The sequence below is a fragment of the Chelonia mydas genome, chromosome 14, assembly GCF_015237465.2.
Source record: "Chelonia mydas isolate rCheMyd1 chromosome 14, rCheMyd1.pri.v2, whole genome shotgun sequence".
NCBI lineage: Eukaryota > Metazoa > Chordata > Testudines > Cheloniidae > Chelonia > Chelonia mydas.
Window position 1 is genome coordinate 37,584,254 of NC_051254.2, and position 23,566 is coordinate 37,607,819.

Below are 23,566 nucleotides of genomic sequence, written 5' to 3' on the forward strand. Positions count from 1 at the left end.
CAGCAAGAAATTTCCATAGTAAAAGAAAATCTGATGATTTAAGAGTGGAAATAAATAATTATTGGGGGGGGGGGGGGGGGGCAGATAAATATTAAAATACTCTTCACGTCAGCTGGCAAAGGAGCTGATCTGTTAAATGGGTACGAAGGAACTGATCCAAATCCTATTAACATCTTTAATGGCTTTGGATCAGGCCCACAGCATTTTGTTGTTATGGCAACCCCCTTCCCTGAGTGAAGTTTGCTAGAGGATGAGAAATCAAATTTCAAATTAAAATGTGGACCTTCTGGTGAGTGACACACTCAAATGACTGTTCAGAGGGCTCCAGACTTTCTTGGACCTGCCTTGCTTCTGACCCTTCATGAGCCAGAGACTCAGTCACAAATTTCCTCTATGTTGAGGAGACCACAGCATATCACAGCTCCCACTCTACAGTCCCTGGGGCAAGGAGCCCAGTCCTTGATCCACCAGACCACCAGGAGGCGGAAAGTCCAACCAATCAGTAAGGGCCCCAATATACCTTAACACTGCCCTGTGGTGGCTGTATGAGAAAAAGAAATCTAATTTCAGCTTAAATATACATTAATAGAAAGAGACATAAATAAAATACCAGTTTATTGTTATATGGGACCTCAAACACCAACCATCATGTTTTTATTATAATCATATCCATAGGGCATTTCTATGCAGAAGTACATTTGGATTTCTTTTAAATTTAACCTTAATTCTGAATTTCCTTTGTCAAAAATGCTTGTTTCTGGGATAATTACTACATCCCTGGAACGTATTTCACCCTAAATTGTGTTCTGAACCTTAACTTAACGTATTTTTTGTGAGGAAATATTTTAACTTTTGTATTATTTAGCAACCTAGATTTTATTTCTTCTCCCCACAGTTTGGGATATCAGTGTTTGGTTTTGGTGGTAACTCACCTGATATATAAAAAGTTGAGGGTTCCTCTTCTAGGCTGAAGTAAGCGTTCCTTATCGAACAGGCTAAATTCTGGTTTGAATTTTCTGTTATAATGATAGAACTTTTTATTTCAAAGAGCCCACGTCCATCTTGGGATTTTGTTTCAGTCGAGGGAGATAAAAGCTGCCCTCTGCGATCTCTCCACAGCACCTCGGGCTCTGGGTACCATCCAGCCAACTGACACACTATTCGGATCCCTCCATCCTGATAACCCTCAACAGAGATTTGAGGTGCAGAGCCTGAAGCTAGAGTAAAATGAACCAGTGTTAAATGATATACATATACAGCCGAGCATATAAAAGTTTACATTTTCAATAAAATGATTGAATACACTTTCTTCATGACTGATATTTGTAGAAACAGGAAACTTGACTTTAATGAAACTTAAGTACTTGTTAAGCATTTTGCAGGCCTGCGGCCTCAGAGATGGAAGTGAAAGCCTTGCAGAGCGTGGGAGTGTGTAATCTGCAGTTTAGTAGGGGATGTGAAATGGGCAAGGAATGCAAAAGAATTTCTCTTGGATTTCTGATTTCTAGGCTTTGAAGGTTTCATGTTCACAGAGCCAGTAGATTTTTAAGGCCAGAAAGGACCACTGTGATCATCCAGTCTGACCTCCTGCATCACACAGGCCATATGTCTTCCACGAACTAATTCAAGTCCAAAAGCTGTGGCTGACGGAGCACATTCCTTTTCACCAGCGGTGTTCGAGTTGGTGCAGTGGGTCCTGATGCAATTGTAACTCTCGCTGAACAAAGTTTCTGTTTTGATTGTAATTGAGGTGAGGAAAAATGTCCTTTTTTCACTACTGTCCCACCCGAGATCAATTTATACCTGCAGTGAAGGGTGGCATTGAATATTTAACCTGTAACTTCTTAGCATGAACAGATAAAGTGAAGGATTATGACACAGAAAAATCTTGCCTCTCTCTCTCTGGCCCAATGACTGTTCTGTTTTGTACAAATACTTAAATAGTCGCTAGGCCAGAGAGAGAGGCTCTGTTGCCCAGAGGTTAGTGCACTCCCCTGGGAGGTGGAAAACCCTGGGTCCAGTCCTCCTGCTCCAATCACCCTTTCATTATTTATCCAACCTGGAACAACTTCAACAGTAGAGACTGAGGGAGCCTCACATTAGGATTTCCCATAGCTCAGTGTTTAGAGCACTCTCTTTAGAGATGGATGATCCTGTTTGATTCCTTTCTCCACCCTGCAGAAAGAGAGGAATTGAAGCTGGTGTTCCACAGCCCAGCTGAGTGCTCTAACCACTGGGCTAAAAGTTATAAGGTGGGCACCTCCTCCTCTGCTTATTTCGTGTGGAATGGGGCAGGCACCTAATTAATTCCCGCAAGAAATGCAGGACCGGATTAACTCTTCTGTGGGCCCAGGGCTATCAGATTTTGTGGGGCCCCTCCCTGTATAAAGTCTTCATCCTAATTTCAAACAAAATGATCACATGAGTGGGGGCAGAGGCTCGGGGCTTCCCCTAGGCTCTGGAGTGGGGCCAAAAATGAGGGGTTCAGAGTGCAGGAAGGGGCTCCAGGCTGGGGCAGAGGGTTGGGGTGTGGGAAGGGGTGCGTGCTGATTGGGGGTGCGGGTTCTGGGGTGGGACTGGAGATGATGGCTTTGGGGTGCAGGAGGGGGCTCCAGGCTGGGGCCAAGGGGTTTGGAGCGCAGGAGGGGGTTCAGGGCAGGAGGTTGGGGTCTGAGCGGGAGTGAGGGTGCAGGAGGGGGCTCAGGGCTGGGGCAGGGGGTTGGTTCCCTGCCTACCCTGGCCCATGCTGCTCTTAGAAGCTGCCGGCATATCTCTGGCTGCAGACCCAGAGGGTGGGGCAGGTGGCTCCGCATCCTGCTCTCACCTGCAGACTCCGCCCCCGCAGCTCCCATTGGGTGTGGTTCCTGGACAATGGGAGATGGGGGGGGAGAAACCATCTGCAGGCGAGGGCAGTGCGTGGACGGAGCTTCCCTCCCCGATTGCTGTGAGCCAGTGCTCACAGCTCCAGCCCAGCGGAGGGTAGGGAATGGCAGCACATGGAGCTGCCTCCACGGCCCTGCCAGGCAGGGCTGGATAACACAGGGGCTTTATGGGCTGCAGCCCGGGCGCCCCTGCAAAATGATCTGGACTTTGGCAGCCCAGAGATCTTTTTGCAGGGCTCCCCCTTAGCCTGGGGCTGCAGCCCCTAAAGCCCCAGCGTTAATCCAGCCCTGAAGAAATGACTTATGCATCTGTGCTGTCTGGTTCCCATTCACGGATCACCAGTAGAGACAGGCACCTCCCTGCAGCCTGCACTTAGCTGTCCGTCTGTCAGTGCGGGGCCAGGGCTTAAGCCACACCTCTGTGGTTGACATTTCCCATTGGCTGGTTTAGGCACCATCATCTCCTCTTCTGGCTGTTTTGTGCGAAGCGAGTCAGAGATCTAACCCGTTGCCATAGGAAACACGTTAGGCATTCTCCATTTTCTTCCTGAATTCTAAAGGAGGGACAGAATTCGGCCTCTAAAAGAAACTGAGCTTGGACCAGGAACTAAGAACCAGCTGCTGCTATTGCTAAATATCCAGTGAGGCTCTCCCTCGCCCCTGGGATAAAATGAAACCCACTATTTGTGGGTGTCTCGGTCTTCTGGGGATGAGCAACTCCCTAATGTCTAGGGATATTGTCCATTCCCTCATTTGGGCAGAAAGCCTGTGCAGAGGCTGAAATGTTCCCAAGGCACAAACACCAGCACTGCTGATAGGGGAAACAGGGAAGTGAAAGGGGATTTAAGGGTAACAATTTGCAAAATGATAAACACTCAGGCCCAACTCCACAAAGAGAACTGGTGTTGCAATAGTGGCCTAACTTTTAAGATGCTTAGAAAACCACTGGAATCCACAAAGCCCGAGTTAGGGGAGAGATCAGTGCCTGAGAATGGGATCCACAAAATCCAGCATCTAGGGAGGAAGCTGCCTAAAACTGCCCAGAACAGATGTTGATAGGAAAGGTGTATCCTAGCGGTCCGAACCCAGGCTGGATTGAGGCCCCTATTTGTGCTTGTGACCCACAGCCTGGCACACTCTCCTGGAGTCAGTCACCTAAGCCACTTTTTACAATCTGCACTGGTGCTGGTATCTCCCATAGAATTTTTGTCCCAGTTTTTACAGCACTTGCTGACGATGTGGGAGACCCCTGGTTCAACTACCCCCTCTGCTTAATGGGGGGGAAAGGATGTGAACAGGGATCTCCTACTGCCCATGAGTGTGCTCTGACCACTGGGCTCTGGGATATTCTGATGTGGAGCTCTTTCATTCTCTCCTGCTGAAGCTGTTTCACTTAGGACAAATAATTATTTGCAGTCATTGGAGAAGGAGGACTAGACCTTGGGTCTCCTTCTAACACATGAGAGCCCTGATCATTGGCCTCCAGATTATTCTCACTCTCTCTCTCTGGTCCAATGACTAATTTAGGATCTCATTTAATGACTAATTGGAGGATTTCGTGGGCACCTGAATTTTGGACTTCGGTGTCTGACATGGGGAGTTAGGTGCCTAAGTACTTTTGTGGACTTTTACAGACACATTTTACTGACCTTCTACCTTCAGTTCCAATACAGCTTCTTCATTAAAGATACCATCTTGAACAAAACAGTGGTACTGTCCTTCATCAGAGGGTCTGACATTCACAATCCCCAAGGCAACATTTCCAACCATGATGCCGGCTTTCAAAAGCTCCGTCCTTTCATGATATTCTGGCATCTGCTGCCCATACTCATCCTTCCCATGCTGATACAGGTGCACAACTGAAGTGAACTCAGATCGGAACCATCTCACCTCCATGTTCTCTGCGCTCATCCTGGGGAACAGGTGACAGGGTAACACAATGTCCTCACCCACAATGGCAGTGACAGGGTGATCAGGTCCAATCACTGTGAACCGAGCTGCCAAACGCACAAAGAAGATAAAACAAATAAAGTAAATGTACATCATATTCCCTTTTAATCAATGACACTCATAAATTGGAATCTCTTTGTGTGTATTTCCTATGTCTCTATTGCAGTGCTCGGTCATTGGCTAGGATGTGTCCTGAATTTATATATGAATTTTACAACAAACAATGCATTTGGATAACCATAATTTATATTCGTTTTAATGGCAGCTGAAATACTTTCTGCCATTACCCTTACAAGCAGCTCCAGGCAGAATTAATTTGCATTTGCAAACATTTCAAATCATTGCTTTCTGTTTGAAACAGTTTTTAAGTTTTTTGAATGTTAGAAAACATATAAACTAAGTTAAAGAACATTATTAGGGTACCATTCAGGAAAGAATCTTTCTTTAGGAAGGAAACTTAAGCATGTGTTTAACTTTAAGCATAAGCTTATATGCTTTACTCCAGTGGTTCTCACACTTTTGTACTGGTGACCCATTTCACACAGCAAGCCTGAGTGTGACCTCCCTTATAAATTAAAAACACAACTTTTAAACAAATACTATTATAAATGCTGGAGGCAAAGTAGGGCTTCGGGGTGGAGATTGACAGCACGTGACCCCCATGTAATAACCTCGCAACTCCCAAGGGGTCATGACCACTCGTTTGAGAATCCCTGCTTTACTCAATCAGGAGCTAAGGTTGCCAAACAAAGCACTTAAATATTAGGAGATGCCAGACTGTGCTACTTCATTTCTGCCTCCTTTTGTGTCCGATACAGTCTTCTGTTATATGACGTCATTACTGGCCTTTCCACAGAGCCCCTGCTTCACTCCGAGACTGCTCGACTGGCATCAATAGAGAGAAAGAAGAGAAGGTTTCCTACAGTCAGCCATTTGCATGACTTGCAGCTCACAGGGAGTATTTTGCTCATGAGCTCTGTGAAGTCAGCTGGGATGTTTGAGCTAATACTCCCCCCCCCCCCCCCCCCCCCGCCTCTCCCCTCAGTTTTAAAATGGGGGACAGACAGGTGGCCAGGAGACCTTCAATGAAGAGTCTTAAATACTAGAACTCCTTTGCCCTCTGGTTTCTATGCAATCTGCGCCTGCACAGTCCAAGCTGATGAGGGTTTTGAGAAGAAAACGAGCATGTTGAGGAGGACACTCAAGGAGGGCCATATTAAGAAACTGGATGGATGAGGTGTAGTTGTGAATCCTGAAGGCCCGGGGAGACATTTTACTGTATTGTTACCCCTTTTCAACCTCAGCAGCCAGTCCAGTTTTGGGGCCTGTTGGAAGTAGAAAATTGATAGAGCCTGGTATTCTCTTTGCTGCAATCTTTTTTATTTACAAGGAACGTACCAAGTCCTGCTTCTCCAAATGCAGGAGGAACCAAAAGCGAAAGGAGCAGTTTTGTAGCTTCCAGCCCCAAGCCTTCCTAGCCAACAGACTCAAAAGTTCTCTCTGTCGCTTTTCCCAGCATTGCACTGTGGTCACAGCTCCTGCTTGACTTCTTTGCTTTTTTTTTTTGTCTCCGCCTCTCTCTCTCTGTTCTTGTCTGCTGTCAGTTCTGTGTGTTCGCTCTCTCAAATCTCACACTCCCGTGCTCACCGGGTCACAATACCCAGTGGAAAACCTCCTCCCTGTCTTTGCCACCTCCTCCCCACACCCAACACATCCACAGTGCTAGGTGTGGTCTACACTAGCACATTTGTGGGTCAAACTTTTGTCGGGCAGGTCACCCCCCTGACCGACATAAACTTCACCGATAAAAGCGCTGGTGTGGACAGCACTGTGTCAGCAAGAGAATGTCTCCTCCGCTGCTCGTTAAGGGTGGTTTAATTATGCATAGAGCAGCTACATGAGACTTTACAGTTGCGCAGCTGCAGTGGTACAGCTGTGCCGCTCTATGGTCTGTAGTGTGGACATAGCCCTAGCCTCTCCGCAGACTCTATTTAGCCTTGTTTTAGGTGTGGCCACTTTACTCTCTTTTACAGCTATGTTCAGTGAAAGGGTGCATTCACACACCAATTTGAACAAGGTCAACTCAATCCAAAACAAGATTTCGCCCAGCTCATAAGAATTCATTTATTTTTTTACTGATGTTGATACGCTTGGGACTTTGTGCTGATTTTTGTTCAGTTTTGTATAATGTAGTTAAATAGTGTTACATTGCACTCCATATTCTTTATGGAAATACGCTTATGAATACGACATGACAAATTTTGAAAAAGCATTTCCAGTTACGTGACATACCCTTGGAATGGATATAATCTGCTGAATGTGTTCATCCTATCTGTATGCATGTCTCATTTCTATGTCTGAAGTTAGAAATATGAAGTGTAAACTGATGTTACTGTTACTAATGTGGTTATGCCAAGTGAGGGCCATTAAGGGTACTTCAGGAACCTGATGACTCTTAAGCAAGAAACAATGGGCTGTCGATGGATTTGTTTTCCTGTAAGTTTATGGGATGCCTGTGAGGAGGAGGGCCAATGGAGGTCCCTGCATAAGTGCAGACTTCTCCTCTGCCCTGTGGGTGCTCGACTCCCCCTCCCACAGCCCCCCCTGAACTGCCCTCGCCCAACCCCAATTCCACAGCCTTCCACAAATTCCCCGTGCACCCCACCTTTTCCCACCCTAGCCCCGCCCCCTCCCCCCCCACATTCCACCCTTCCCCCAAGTCCCCGCCTCTGCCCTGCCTCTTCTCCACCTCCTCCCCTGAGCGCACTGCATCCCTGCTCCTCCCCCTCCCTGATGGAAAGCGCCACCAAACAGCTGTTAGGCAGTGGGAGAAGCACTGGGAGGGAGGGGAGGAGCGGGGACATGGCATGCTCAGAATGGGAAGAGGGGAGGCGGCGAGGCAGGGGGAGCTTGGCTGCCAGTGGGTGTGGAGCATCTGCTAATTTTTCCCAAGGGGGTGCCCAGGCTGGCAGAAGGGTCAGGTTCAGTGGTTCAGGGAACCCATCATAATTGTAGAAATCATACAAATGAATAAATCCTGTAAGCAGCAGCAGAAGTCACGGACATTCCTACCTGATTCCAGCTTGTGAACACAAAATGTAATGAAGAAAATGATGAAACCAGGTAGGGAGGAGCTGGCTGTGGAGCTGTGGCAGATTGAAAGACCTTTCATCTCAGTGTAACGTGATCTAGATGACAGGAGAGGGGGATAAAATAACAAAAAAATGCATTGAGTGTAACACAGTCACGATGATTTAAGGCAACCTGGATACAGAGAAAATGGAAAATTATGAACAGGATACATTATTGGCAAAACAAAACAAGACCCTGCAGCCACTCAACTTATTGCATTTCTCTGTTTCTAGGTAACTTTCAATAACCTTCTGAATGCTGCATCTGATCAAGTCCGACGTTTCATGGAATACTCCCGGCATTGATCAAAAGCTGTCTCCTGATCAAGGGACACCAACCAATGTGCAAATCAAATATATTTTAGCCAAAACTACAACCCACAATAGGCAAAGGTTGTTAAAAGTGGACCTATGGAAGATACAATGGGTCTGGTCATGGCGCACAACAAACCCAATCACAGTTTTCAGTCTGTTTGCCAAGGCCTTTGAGAAAAGTTTATAGTTGGAGCACCGCAGGGACACAGATCTCCAATCCTTTCCCTCTCCAAGATACCCCTTTGTCAAGGTTCCTCCCCCACTCTGAACTCTAGGGTACAGATGTGGGGACCTGCATGAAAACCTCCTAAGCTTACTTTTACCAGCTTAGGTTAAAACTTCCCCAAGGTACAAATTAATTTGATCCTTTGTCCTTGGAATATCCACTGCCACCACCAAACTCTAACTGGGTTTACTGGGAAACGTAGTTTGGACACGTCTTTCCCCCCAAAATCCTCCCAACCCTTGCACCCCACTTCCTGGGAAAGGTTTGGTAAAAATCCTCACAAATTTGCATAGGTGACCACAGACCCAAACCCTTGGATCTGAGAACAATGAAAAAGCATTCAGTTTTCTTACAAGAAGACTTTTAATAGAAATAGAAGTAAACAGAAGTAAAGGAATCACCCCTGTAAAATCAGGATGGTAGATACCTTACAGGGTAATTAGATTTAAAACATAGAGAATCCCTCTAGGCAAAACCTTAAGTTACAAAAAAGACACACAGACAGAAATAGTCATTCTATTCAGCACAATTCTTTTCTCAGCCATTTAAAGAAATCATAGTCTAACACATACCTAGCTAGATTACTTACTAAAAGTTCTAAGACTCCATTCCTGGTCTATCCCCGGCAAAAGCAGCATACAGACAGACACAGACCCTTTGTTTCTCTCCCTCCTCCCAGCTTTTGAAAGTATCTTGTCTCCTCATTGGTCATTTTGGTCAGCTGCCAGCGAGGTTACCTTTAGCTTCTTAACCCTTTACAGGTGAGAGGATTTTTCCTCTGGCCAGGAGGGATTTTAAAAGGGGTTTACCCTTCGCTTTATATTTATGACACCCTTCTTAAGCAAAAGGGTGAGAATTGCTCAAGAACAAAGTGGTAATATCATCTCCCTGACGTTCTCCTGAAAAACCTGGAGCAAGTCAGTCCCAAAAAGTCAGTCCCAAACTCAACAGGCAAACCATCATTACCAGGTATCTTCCCTGGAGCATTTAGGGCATGTGACACTGTATGGATTCTGAGGGACGTTTGAGCATATTATGAATAATTAAATGCTTGTCAGTTGGACCCCAAACAGAGGGCTGCTTGTGCATTTGATGGAGCTGCAAACTTCTCTGGAAGACATGGTGGACTACAAGCTTTGCTCAGAGAAAAGTGTAACCCTAGCCTCTCCTATACACACTGCAGAGGCCATCTACGCTACGAGCACTAGTACGAACTGCAGACTCTTCAAAAGACAGAGGTGGGGAAACTACGGCCCGCGGGCCACATACAGCCTGCGGGACCGTCCGCCTGGCCCCTGAGCTCCCTGCCAGGGAGTCTAGTCCCCGGCCCCTCCCCCGCTTTTCCCGCTCCCCCGCAGCCACACGGGCAGTGCTCTGGGCGGCAGGGCTACGCACTCCTGCAGGGCAGAGCGGCAGCGTGTCTAGCTCTGGCCGGGCAGCACAGCTGCCAGACACGCTGCTCTGAGCAGCATAGTAAGAGGGCTGGGGGGTTGGATAAGGGGCCGGAGGTCCCTGGGGGCAGTCAGGGGACAGGGGGGCGGTTCCGATGAAGTGAGCTGCAGCTCACGAAAGCTTATGCTCAAATAAATTGGTTAGTCTCGAAGCTGCCACAAGTCCTCCTGTTCTTTTTGCGGATACAGACGAACACGGCTGCTACTCTGAAACCTGTATTCTTAGAGGTACCAGGACCAGGGCTGGCCCCACAGCAAATGACGCCTCAGGTGAGGAACATCTTTGACACACCCCCCCTCCATTTGTTAAACCTTTGAATACTTTATTTTTTAATCACATTTGTAGCTCATTTCATGACTTTGATGCACGATTTCTCTCTCTCACATAAGATGATGCATTTGCAGACTAGGATCTGTAAATCTGATAGAAACATCTTAGTTTTAAGAATAACGGAAATGTACTAACATCAAGAAATTGAACTGCGCACCAACACCGGGTGGACAAGTATTAACCAGTGTGACAGCAGGCGACAGACTTAGAACGTTAACAGGGCCACAATTAGGGGCATTTTACTTCAAACATTCTATTTCCCTTTTATTGCTACCAACAAAAACAGCACCCTGAGCCCGGCACCCCCCAAGCCTGGCACCCCAGGCAGTCCCCTGTCCCTAAATCCGGCCCTGACCAGGACACAAAAGAAAAGTCATTCAAAGAGAAAAAATATTTTACATCTGCCCCCTCAGTTCTGCTGCCCCTGGCAGTAGCGTGCTCTGCCTGGAGAGTAGGATTAGGCCTGGTAAACTAGGGAAAGTGGAGGATATTTTAAGTGGCTGGGAACCTGATCCCAATCCTGCTGACGTCAATGGAAAGAATCCCAGTGATTTCAATGGGATTTGGATCAGCACCTCAGGGCCTTGCCAGCTTTCGGTGCTCAGGTTTGCAGTGTGGGAATCCCGTTATCACCTGAGGACTAGCTGGCAGTTCCTGCAGGCTGTCACCTCCTGTTTCCTTATCTGTGCTCTTCAAACAGGATTCTGGGACCCTAGCGCTGGGATCTGCTCTGGCTCCCAGGATATTTCTAGTGCAATTCAAGGTGTTTGGTTTTTGACACATGAAGCACTGAATGGTTTAGGACCAGGCGACCACCTCTCTCCTGATGTGATACAAGGGTGGCAGAGCGCAGCTGGGATGCTCAGTCTTACAGTCTCACTGGTTTTAGTGGGAGAAGAATGGTGGTGGGAAGCTTTCAGTGAAGGATCTTCAGCGCTGTAACACCCCATTGGTCTGGTACATCTACAGTCCATTCTCTGTCGGGAAGGGAATGGATGGAAGAGGATGTAATTGAGATAAGGTGTGCTGGGGAGTTATTAGTCCTGAAGGCTTAGGGAGGCAGGAAGGTGTTTTTAAAACAAACCAAACAAAACCAACCAACCTGCTCTTGGTCCCTTCACCTTTGTATTTGCAACTAAAGAGAGAGTGATGGGCTCTTTTTATAAATATAAAACCTAATCATTTTAATGGTTTAGGTTTGTATTACTCCGCAGTAAAAGAGCATCCATCCAATGAGCTGGGCCCTCTTGGCAATCTTTACAAAAGACATGGATGAACAAGCAGACTGCAAATTACCCCAAAGTCAGATCAAATAGTCCAGCAACAACAGAAACACAGCTAAAAAACAACAAGTAAGGGCCCGCTCCTGCTCTGTGCTTACATTTACACACTGGGATTACTTCCCTTGACTTCAATGGGACTGCTCGCAGTGCATAAAGTTCAGCCCATTTGTAAGGCACTGCAGGCCTGGGGCCTAAACAAAAAGCTACAGGAAGCAGCAGAGGCCGTGAGGATTCCTACCCGGTTCCAACTTCTGAACATAAACAGTTATAAAACAAATAATAAAACCAGGCAGAGAGGAGATGAATCCAGAGCTGTGGCAGAACCAGAGAACCTTCATCTTCATTGAAATGTCATCCAGACAACAGGAAGAGTAAAAAGAACACAACAACAGTATAACTTAATGAGTCGGCTGCAGTGATTAGGACAAGCTGGATATTAGAGTTTGAGGAACAGAAGATTGCAAAGGACACATTAAATAAAAATAGGGATAAATGCATTGGTATGTGAACTCGTTTGCATATTATGCAGTGACAGCAGTCATCCCATAGTCTGCGCAAAAAAGAGCAGATCAGTGTAAAATCATATTAATGTCCCATGACCCGGGAAAAAAAAAGAGAGAGAGAATGAACTCCCCTGAATATGAATTAAGAGAATTAAGGGCAGGATTTTGAAAATCACCGAGTACTGGCCTAATTGTGCCCCACTGAAGTTAACGGGAAAAGCTGAAATGACTAACAGGGGCAGCAAGGTTAGACCAATACTGAGAGGTTTTAATAATCTGACCCTAAAATAGTAGGTGTCAGGATATTTCCTTCTGGTGATTAGAATGACAGCTTTAGAATATTTTCTTCACAACTGTCCCATAACGCCCCCTCTCTCTCAGACACAGATTTTTCTGTTCCCATCATGGGAAACAATTAGCGAATGTAATAGCTAAAGTTGAATACACTGAACATAAAAAACATAGTAGGTGGGAAATATATAGGAACAGAACATTATGATAGTTTGTTTTTATTGCCAAGGCATGTAGGCACCAGTCACTGATCAGGACCCCTTTGAGCAAGGCACTGTACAAAACATGTAACAAAATCCAGATCTCTGCTCATGGAGGAGATCCCCTCACTCATGGATCTCTATTGTTCCACACGCACAAAAAAAATACATGTGGGTTTTTTTTAAAGTTGCCTTTTGGTATCTGAGATTTTAGGTCACATTCTCTAGCTTTTTTCTGCAATCACAAGGACTAGAAACTTTCTTTAAACATTAAAACTGAAATTCTCTCATAATCACAGGACAAGAACAGCTGGGGTTTTAAGGAAAATATCAAATATTTCAAGACTCAAGATAAAATTATGAGAGAATTGACACCATTTGAATATATTTCAATATATTTCATTAAACAATAAATGAAAAACATGGCATTCAGAACAATGCAGAAATAACCACAAAAACTTTCTTGTGATTGATTTTAAAAAAAATTTCAAAATGAATGTTATTTCAAGTAGATTTCAAACAAGTTCAAACTAAAAGGAATGAAAAGATTTTTTATTATTACTATTATGTTTCTCATGCATCATTTCTTTAAAAAATGAGAGTGAGGGCGAGAAAATGGGAAAGTCCCGAAACCCACTCCCCCAAAATCAAAGTGTTTGTGTCCATTCATTTTTTTTCCAAATTATTTCAAGCTGGTTTTTTTTTAAATGGAAAGTTCCATAAACATTTCAAGTCAATCAAACAAAAATCACACCATTTTTTTGATGAAAAATAATCCCCCTTTTTTTTAATCGTGCCCAGAGATACCCTCATGAATTCTCCCCACTGACGGCTTTTCACACAGGGAATAACCTGTCTCACAGTTTGTAACATGGGCCTTTCTTGCCATTATGCCATCAAATCTTCCCTAAACCCAGGACCATAAAATCACCCCTGCTAGCCACCCTTCTACAGCTCTGTGGCCACAAAGATAGGAGGCAACATTAAGTTATCACAGGATAACAATGCAATGTGTACAAACTGATCACTCTGGTTGTTGTGGATCCCTTGACATGCATACAGAAGACCAATACCAAGCTACAAGTGGTGACATCCCCTCATTGTCTAATTGCATTAAAGATTCTGGCCCAGATTCAGTCATTAAGTCCATCCCTATTCAGCACTACATTTCAAAGGGTGCTTCACTTTAGGCACATGCTTAATTCCCACTGATCTCAAAATGAATAAAGTAATTTGTTTCCATTGATTCTGGACAAAACTGGACGTTTTTTTCTTTAAAGTATCAGAAGCAAAAGGACTCAGCCCCACAGTCAGGTCGAAAACTACTGACAACAAGCAGACCAGGAAACTTTACTGATTGCTGCTGAGTTTGCAGCGCCATGTTTCTTCCTGTATTCTAAATACAGGAAGTTCCTTTGTTACAAATCTCCCTTTAACGTCACTGAAAACTGGATTGGGCCCAGGATCCTTGGGTGAAACACAGGAACAGAGGAAAGGAATGACCTAGTGAATGTACTGTAAGAATCCGGCCGGGCTAGGAAACCGATCTGAAATGGACTCGGAGGGCATGTCGTTCTCAACGTACACATGCGGTACCGTTTCCATACAGAGCAAAACAGATTCTCACGGGACTCTCAAGTCTTTGTGTTATTAACAATCTGCCCCGGACAGAGCCCTGACTGTGATCAAGTCAAGCAGCCAGAGTTCACCTACCGGATGGATCCTCCGGAGACGGGTCATGGCGCGTAGGGGGCGGTCTGTCCTTCCGAAAGCCTCAGCCTTTGTCGAGATAGTCCTCAAACTATAAGTTATTTCATTTCATCAAGATGCCCGGCTACTTCTGGGTATCAAATAGCTGCCGTTTGATCACCGCCTTTTCTAGCAAGTTTTAAAAAAAATCCTGTCGTTCCACAGGGATAAACGTACCGTCCTCTGGCAGCATTTACCGAGTGTGAAAGTGAAAGTACCAGAGGGACTCGGAAATGGCGGCAATTGCAACCCCGGGCGGAGTCTGAGAATCTCCTCTTAAAGAAACAGCCACGTGGCTGCTGAGGGAGAACTGGCCGGCCCGGAAGAGTCAAAGTTTCTGGGGCTCCAAATGACCTGAATACAGGAGTGATTCTGAAGAGACTGGCTCTTGCTTTTGGGTGAACTGTAGTAAATGCCACAAATAATCATCACCTGTTACATTATGTCACCAGAATAAATATTCCCCTGTGGACAGTTAGGAATAATATGAACAATATCTTTGCAGTGCTACACTGGAATAGAGGGTGAACCTCATCTTTTATGACTGTAACATCAGAAGATTGAACCCTGACTCTCCGTACGGACAAGACTCAGTCTGAGGCCGAAAAGAGAAGTTAGAGAAGAGAATAGCATTAAGGAATCCTGAGTTCTGACCGGACACCAAACAACGTTCTGTCCCGGAATAAGTGATCGGTTGGAAATACTAATTGTGACACTGCACCCCGCATTCTTCATAGAAATGTTATTATTATACGATTATGGTGTAACTAAAATATGTTTTATGCAACATGGGTCATGTAAGATGTCGTTGGAAAGGTACGGACTATGGATACTGAATATGATTATCCTGTTTGTACCCATGTATCAATTCTGTATCTAAAGCTAGAGATATTGACTATGTAGCAATCACAACTGTGTTTGCACCTGGGGAACACGGACTAGACAGTATGCACTCAACCTGGATGGGCCATTAGAAAGGACAATAGAGCTGTAAAGATACTAATCTCCCTGCTTCCTGAGAAGTTTCCTGGGAGGCTCCTTTGACACTGCAAGGTCAGGTGATCCTGTTACCTGGCACTGGCCACCATCTTAACCTGGTACTTTCCCACTGGGATGGGTGTGGGTCAGACTAGGAGACAAAGGATTCCCGCCATATGCAGAAGCTATATAGGGGAAGGAGTGACACCATCAATGATTCTTCTCGGTCTCTGTGCCCAAAGAAACACTTAGAAACACCTGAGAAACAAGGACTGAACTGGGGAGAAGGGCTGAATGCAGGTTAGAAGGATTTCTAGCCTGTGAATGAAACACCTGGGAAACCCAAACTGTGAAGCTAATGCAGCTTGTGCCTTGTGAATCTGCCAACCTGTTTGCATCATCACTTAAGATGACGATCTGCTGTTTTTCACCAACCTCTTTAGTATATTAAACTTAGATTGTGGGGCTTTTTGTTTGTTTGTTTGTTTGCTAAGTAATCAGCTTTGATCTAAACAACGAGGAGTCCTGTGGCATCTTAAAGACTAACACATGTATTTGGGCATAAGCTTTGGTAGGCTGGAACCCATTTTATCAGATGCATGAAGTGGAAACTTTAGTTTGGCAGTGTGACGATGCTAGTTCTGGTGAGACCCAACTGAGAGTGCCAGTTCAGGACGAATTGCTTAAAGCAGGTCAGTTACAGCCCAAGGCTGGGGTTTCTGTGCACACCAACACAAATCAAACCAGCCAAACAGAGAAGACTTTGGTTTTACCCCACTGGCTAACCACAAGTCACACAAGCAATTCCCTTAGACACTCCAGTTTCCCGGTATCACCACCAGTGCCACTCGTTATGGGGACAAATGGTTATGAAAACCAATACCCCAGTAAAAGAAAAAAGGTTCTTTCGATCCCAAAGGACCAAGCCCCAGACCCAGGTCAATATACAAATCAGATCTTACCCACAAATCACGCAGTTGCCAATCCTTTAGAATCTAAAAGTTTATTCATAAAAAGGAAAAGGATATATATGAGAGCTAGAATTGGTTAAATGGAATCAATGACATACAGTAATGGCAAAGTGTTGGTTCAGGCTTGCAGCAGTGATAGAATAAATCGCAGGTTCAAATCAAGTCTCTGGAGAACATCCACAGCTGGGATGGGTCCTTCAGTCCTTGGTTCAAAGCTTCAGTGTAGCAAAGTCCCTCCAGAGATAAGAAGCAGGATTGACGACAAGATGGAGGAGCTACAGCAGCTTTTTATACTCTCTTGCCATGTGGTCTTTCTTTCTTTGTCCTCAAGACAAGCTGTCCATCACCTGGCATGGAAAAACCTCAGAGTTCTGTCCATAGGCAGGTCCCTGCATGCCTTGCTGAGTCACAAGGCGTGTCTGCCTTCTCTCAGTGGGTCAATTGTATAGCTCATGGTCCTTAATGGGCCATCAAGCAGGCTAGGCAGAGCTGACACCAACTTGTCTGGGGTGTCACCCAGAAGCATAGCATAAGTTTGAAATACAGACAGTACAGAGCCAATATTTATATCTTTAAATACAAAAATGATATATGCAAACAGATAGCATAATCATAACCAGTAAACCATAACCTCGTCTTAGACACCTTATTTGACCCCCTTTATACAAGATTTGGTGCCACTACAGGACCTTGGTTGCAACAGTGTTCTATATGGTCCCAGTTCAAGTCAATAACGTCACAGGCAGGTATATATACACCTGCAAAGATGGGTGTGTTACATCACTGTGCAGAGGACCAGTGCTAACAAGGTCAGTTCAATCAGTGTGAATGTGGTCCCACCTAATAGTTGATGTGAATACCAAAAGAGGGGAAATTACTATTTGTAGTGAGCTAGCCACGCCCAGTCTCTATTCACACCCAGTCTGATAGTGTAAAGTTTGCATATGAATTCATAAGGGGGGGCAAGGGGCTTTGCATATCTCCCCACACATTGAGGGAGGAGGCGAATTTCATGAGCTTACGCTGTGTAGCTCCCTATACAGCGCAAGACAATATAACTTTGGGTTCATGCTCCAGAAGGGTTTCGTGCACTTGAGTGCTGGGCAACTCCCTGAGCAGAGGCTCCCCCCACAGCGCTGATGGCAGTCTCTGTGTGATTCTACAGCTGGGTGTGGCCCTACCTGTGTGCGTGCTGGGGAAGGCTGGCAGGCCTAGCTCAGTGGAATCCCAGTACCTGAGGTGGCAGCCCAGAAGTGGGGTCCAACCCATCACACTAATATTTACTAAACCATATCACAGACATAATACCTCTAAATAAAGAGTGTTGACAGTTACACACAAGTAGGGTTGCCAACTCTCCCAGACCGGACGGACTGAATGCCGTTGATGCAAAATGGCGTCGGTTCTGGGAAAGTTGGCAACCCTACACAGAGGGGGTGGCACATTAGTCACTGGACCAATGGGGCCTGTGCCAGGGGCCACAGCCAATTGCGGGGCCTCTGGAAAAATGGGCGCTCCCATGCCCTGATCCACTCATCTGCCCTGCGCTCCTGTGGGGGAGCATGGGGGAGAGGGGAGGGAGACTGCAGGAAAAAAGGGGTGGGGAGAGGCCCCCACTTGCTCTGGCCCAGGACCCCACAAACCCCTAATGTGCCACTGGCACCTGACCAAAATGACCAATGAGGAGACAAGATACTTTCAAATCTGGAGGAGGGGGGGGACAAAGGGTTTGTCTGTCTGTGTGATGCTTTTGCAGGGAACAGATCAGAAATGCAACCTTACAACTGTTAGTTAGTAAGTAATCTAGCTAGAAATGCATTAGATTTCCTTTTGTTTAATGGTTGGTAAAATAAGCTGTGCTGGATGGAATGTATATTCCTGTTTTTGTATCTTTTTGTAACTTAAGGTTTTGCCTAGAGGGATTCTCTATGTTTTGAATCTGATTACCCTGTAAGGTATTTACCATCCTGATTTTACAGAGGTGATTCTTTTACCTTTTCTTTAATTAAAATTCTTCTTTTAAGAACCTGATTGCTTTTTCATTCTTCTTAAGATCCAAGGATTTGGGTCTGTGTTCACCTATGCAAATTGGTGAGGATTTTTATCAAGCCTTCCCCAGGAAAGGGGGTGTAGGGCTTGTGGGGATATTTTGGGGGAAGACATCTCCAAGTGGGCTCTTTCCCTGTTCTTTGTTTAACATGCTTGGTGGTGGCAGCATATGGTTCAAGGACAAGGCAAAGTTTGTACCTTGGGGAAGTTTTTAACCTAAGCTGGTAAGAATAAGCTTAGGGGGTCTTTCATGCAGGTCCCCACATCTGTACCCTAGAGTTGGCAACCCTACCTGTGTGTAACTGTCAATACTCTTTATTTAGAGGTATTATGTCTGTGATGTGGTTTAGTAAATATTAGTATGATGGGTTGAACCCCACTTCTGGGCTGCCATCTCAGGTACTGGGATCCCGCTGAGCCAGGCCCGCCAGCCTTCCGCAGCACACACACAGGTAGGGCCACACCCAGCTGTAGAATCACACAGAGACTGCCATCAGCGCTGTGGGGGGAGCCTCTGCTCAGAGAGTTGCCCAGCACTCAAGTGCACAAAACCCTTCTGGAGTATGAACCCAAAGTTATATTGTCTTGTGCTGTATAGGGAGCTACACAGCGTAAGCTCATGAAATTCGCCCCCTCCCTCAATGTGTGGGGAGAGATGCACAGCTCCTTTTCCCCCCCTTATGAATTCATATGCAAATATAACACTATCAGCCTGGGTTTGAATAGAGACTGGGAGTGGCTAGCTCACTACAAGAAGTAATTTTCCCTTTTGATATTCACACCTTCTCATCAACTATTAGGAGTAGGCCACATCCACTTTGATTGAATTGACCTTGTTAGCACTGGTCCTCTGCATAGTAATGTAACACACCCATCTTTGCATGCATATATATACCTGCCTGTATAAACTAAAGTTTCCACTTCATGTATCTGACAAAGTGGGTTCCAGTCCATGAAAGTTTATGCCTAAATGCATGTGTTAATCTTTTGTTTAGATCAAATCAGATTACTTAGCAAATAAACAAAAAAAATCCACCCCACAAACTAAGCTTAATACCCTAAAGAGATTGGTTATAAACAGCAGATTCTCACCCAATGTGATGATGCAAGCAGGTTGGCAGACTCAAAAGGCACAAGATGCATTAGCTTCACAGCTTGGGTTCTCAGATGTTTCATTCACAGGCTAGAAATCCCTTTAGCCTGGGTCCAGCCCTTCTACCTCATTCAGTCCTTGTTTCTCAGGTGTTTCCAAGTGTTTCTTAGGGCAAGGAGACAGAAGAATCCTTGATGATGTCACTTTCTCCCCTATATAGCTTCTGCATATGGCGGGAATCCTTTGTCTCCTAGTCTGACCCACACCCATCCCAGTGGGAAAGTACCAGGTTAAGATGGTGGCCAGTGCCACGTAACAGGATCACCTGACCTTGCAGTGTCAAAGGAGCCTCCCAGGAAACTTCTCAGGAAGCAGGGAGATTAGTATCTTTACAGCTCTATTGTCCTTTCTAATGGCCCATCCAGGTTGAGTGCATACTGTCTAGTCCGTGTTCCCCAGGTGCAAACACAGTTGTGATTGCTACATAGTCAATATCTCTAGCTTTAGATACAGAATTGATACATGGGTACAAACAGGATAATCATATTCAGTATCCATAGTCCGTACCTTTCCAACGACATCTTACATGACCCATGTTGCATAAAACATATTTTAGTTACACCATAATCGTATAATAATAACATTTCTATGAAGAATGCGGGGTGCAGTGTCACAATTAGTATTTCCAACCGATCACTTATTCCGGGACAGAACGTTGTTTGGTGTCCGGTCAGAACTCAGGATTCCTTAATGCTATTCTCTTCTCTAACTTCTCTTTTCGGCCTCAGATTGAGTCTTGTCCGTACGGAGAGTCAGGGCTTCAATCTTCTGATGTTACAGTCATAAAGAATGAGGTTCACCCTCTACCCCAGTTTCGCACTGCAAAGGTATTGTTCATATTATTCCTAACTGTCCACAGGGAAATATTTATTCTGGTGACATAATGTACAAGGTGATGATTATTTGTGGCATTTACTACAGTTCACCCAAAAGCAAGAGCAAGTCTCTTCAGAATCACTCCTGTATTCAGGTCATTTGGAGCCCCAGAAACTTTGACTCTTCCGGTCCGACCAGTTCTACCTCAGCAGCCACGTGGCTGTTTCTTTAAGACAGGTTTCAGAGTAGCAGCCCTGTTAGTCTGTATTCGCAAAAAGAAAAGGAGGACTTGTGGCACCTTAGAGACTAACCAATTTATTTGAGCATAAGCTCAAATAAATTGGTTAGTCTCTAAGGTGCCACAAGTCCTCCTTTTCTTTTTGTTTCTTTAAGAGGAGATTCTCAGATTCCACCTGGGGTTGCACTTACCGCCATTTCCGAGTCGGAAATAAATTGGTTAGTCTCTAAGGTGCCACAAGTCCTCCTTTTCTTTTTGCGAATACAGACTAACATAGACATCGGTAAATGCTGCCAGAGGACAGTACGGTTATCCCTGTGGAACGACAGGATTTTTTTTTAAACTTGCTAGAAAAGGCTGTGATCAAACGGCAGCTATTTGATACCCAGAAGTAGCCGGGCATCTTGATGAAATGAAATAACTTATAGTTTGAGGGGACTATCTTGACAAAGCCTGAGGCTTTCAGAAGGACAGACCGCCCCCTACGCGCCATGACCCGTCTCCGGAGGATCAATCCGGTAGGTGAACTCTGGCTGCTTGACTTGATCACAGTCAGGGCTCTGTCTGGGACAGATTGTTAATAACACAAAGACTTGAGAGTCCCGTGAGAATCTGTTTTGCTCTTTATGGAAAAGGTACCGCATGTGTACGTTGAGAAAGACATGCCCTCCAACTCCCTTTCAGATCGGTTTCCTAGCCCTGCCGGATTTTTACAGTACATTCATTAGGTCATTCGTTTCCTCTGTTACTGTGTTTCACCCAAGAATCCTGGGCCCAATCCAGTTTTTAGTGAAGTTAAAGGGAGATTTGTAACAAAGGAACGTCCTGTATTTAGAGTAGAGGAAGAAACGTGGCGCTGCAAACTCAGCAGCAATCAGTAAAGTTTCCTGGCCTGCTTGTTGTCAGTAGTTTTCGAGCTGTCTGTGGGGCTGAGTCCTTTTGCTTCTGATATTTTAAAGGGAAAAAAGTCCAGTTTTGCCCAGAATCAATGGAAACAAATTTCGTAATTCCCACTGATCTCAAAATGAATAAAGTATGTGCCTAAAGTGAAGCACCCTTTGAAATGTGCTGAATAGGGATGGACTTAATGACTGAATCTGGACCAGAATCTTTAATGCAATTAGAGAATGAGGGGATGTCTCCACTTGTAGCTTGGTATTGGTCTTCTGTATGCATGTCAAGGGATCCACAACAACCAGAGTGATCAGTTTGTACACACTGCATTGTTATCCTGTGATAACTTAATGTTGCCTCCTATCTTTTGTGGCTACAGAGATGTAGAAGGGTGGCTAGCAGGGGTGATTTTATGGTCCTGTGTTTAGGGAAGATTTGATGGCATAATGGCAAGAAAGGCCCATGTTACAAACTGTGAGACAGGTTATTCCCTGTGTGAAAAGCTGTCAGCGGGGAGAATTCATGAGGGTATCTCTGGGCACGATTAAAAAAAGGGGAATTTTTTTTATTCACCCCAAAAATTGCGTGATTTTTGTTTGATTGACTTGAAATGTTTGAACTTTCCATTTAAAAAAAAAACAGCTTGAAATAATTTGGGGAAAAAATGAATGGACACAAACACTTTGATTTTGGGGGAGTGGGTTTCGGGACTTTCCCATTTTCTCGCCCTCACTCTCATTTTTTAAAAGAAATGATGCATGAGAAACATAACAGTAATAAAAAATCTTTTCATTCCTTTTAGTTTGAACTTGTTTGAAATCTACTTGAAATAACATTCATTTTGAAATTTTTTTTAAATCAATCACAAGAAAGCTTTTGTGGTTATTTCTGCATTGTTCTGAATGCCATTTTTTCATTTATTGTTTAATGAAATATATTGAAATATATTCAAGTGGTGTCAATTCTCTCATAATTTTATCTTGAGTCTTGAAATATTTGATATTTTCCGTAAAACCCCAGCTGTTCTTGTCCTGTGATTATGAGAGAATTTCAGTTTTAATGTTTAAAGAAAGTTTCTAGCCCTTGTGATTGCAGAAAAAAGCTAGAGAATATGACCTGAGTGTGACCTAAAATCTCAGATACCAAAAGGCAACTTTAAAAAAAACCCACATGTATTTTTTTGTGCGTGTGGAACAATAGAGATCCATGAGTGAGGGGATCTCCTCCATGAGCAGAGATCTGGATTTTGTTACATGTTTTGTACAGTACCTCGCTCAAAGGGGTCCTGATCAGTGACTGGTGCCTACATGCCTTGGCAATAAAAACAAACTATCATAACGTGTTCTGTTCCTATATATTTCCCACCTACTATGTTTTTTATGTTCAGTGTATTCAACTTTAGCTATTACATTCGCTAATTGTTTCCCATGATGGGAACAGAAAAATCTGTGTCTGAGAGAGAGGGGGCGTTATGGGACAGTTGTGAAGAAAATATTCTAAAGCTGTCATTCTAATGACCAGAAGGAAATATCCTGACACCTACTATTTTAAAGGGTCAGATTATTAAAACCCCTCAGTATTGGTCTAACCTTGCTGCCCCTGTTAGTCATTTCAGCTTTTCCCGTTAACTTCAGTGGGGCACAATTAGGCCAGTACTCGGTGATTTTCAAAATCCTGCCCTTAATTCTCTTAATTCATATTTAGGGGAGTTCATTCTCTCTCTCTTTTTTTTCCCGGATCATGGGACATTAATATGATTTTACACTGATCTGCTCTTTTTTGCGCAGACTATGGGACGACTGCTGTCACTGCATAATATGCAAACGAGTTCACATACCAATGCATTTATCCCTATTTTTATTTAATGTGTCCTTTGCAATCTTCTGTTCCTCAAACTCTAATATCCAGCTTGTCCTAATCACTGCAGCCTACTCATTAAGTTATACTGTTGTTGTGTTCTTTTTACTCTTCCTGTTGTCTGGATGACATTTCAATGAAGATGAAGGTTCTCTGGTTCTGCCACAGCTCTGGATTCATCTCCTCTCTGCCTGGTTTTATTATTTGTTTTATAACTGTTTATGTTCAGATGTTGGAACCAGGTAGGAATCCTCACGGCCTCTGTTGCTTCCTATAGGTTTTTCTTCAGGCCCCAGGC

At 44.6% G+C, this 23,566-nt stretch overlaps 3 protein-coding genes across 21 annotated transcripts in view; 1 reads left to right on the forward strand and 2 right to left on the reverse strand.

Annotated features, from left to right (window-relative positions):
- LOC119567716 (butyrophilin subfamily 3 member A3-like) overlaps positions 1–14,581 on the reverse strand; it is a 122,107-nt gene extending 107,526 nt beyond the window's left edge. For 18 of the 19 annotated variants that reach the window (XM_043528205.1, XM_043528200.1, XM_043528202.1 and 15 more), the window contains exons 1-4: positions 11,808–11,920; positions 7,905–8,020; positions 4,532–4,879; positions 933–1,217 (exon numbers count right to left, since the gene is read on the reverse strand). In XM_043528205.1, the coding sequence (XP_043384140.1) occupies positions 933–1,217; positions 4,532–4,879; positions 7,905–8,004 (733 nt within the window). In that variant the 5' untranslated portion in view covers positions 8,005–8,020; positions 11,808–11,920. Of the gene's footprint in view, positions 1–932; positions 1,218–4,531; positions 4,880–7,904; positions 8,021–11,807; positions 11,921–14,276 lie in introns of those variants that run through there. The other variant, XM_043528195.1, reaches the window with a different exon arrangement.
- Positions 1–23,566, reverse strand: part of LOC102936186 (butyrophilin-like protein 2) — a 1,677,894-nt gene that overhangs the window by 1,526,997 nt on the left and 127,331 nt on the right.
- Positions 1–23,566, forward strand: part of LOC114020220 (butyrophilin subfamily 1 member A1) — a 1,361,724-nt gene that overhangs the window by 1,302,752 nt on the left and 35,406 nt on the right.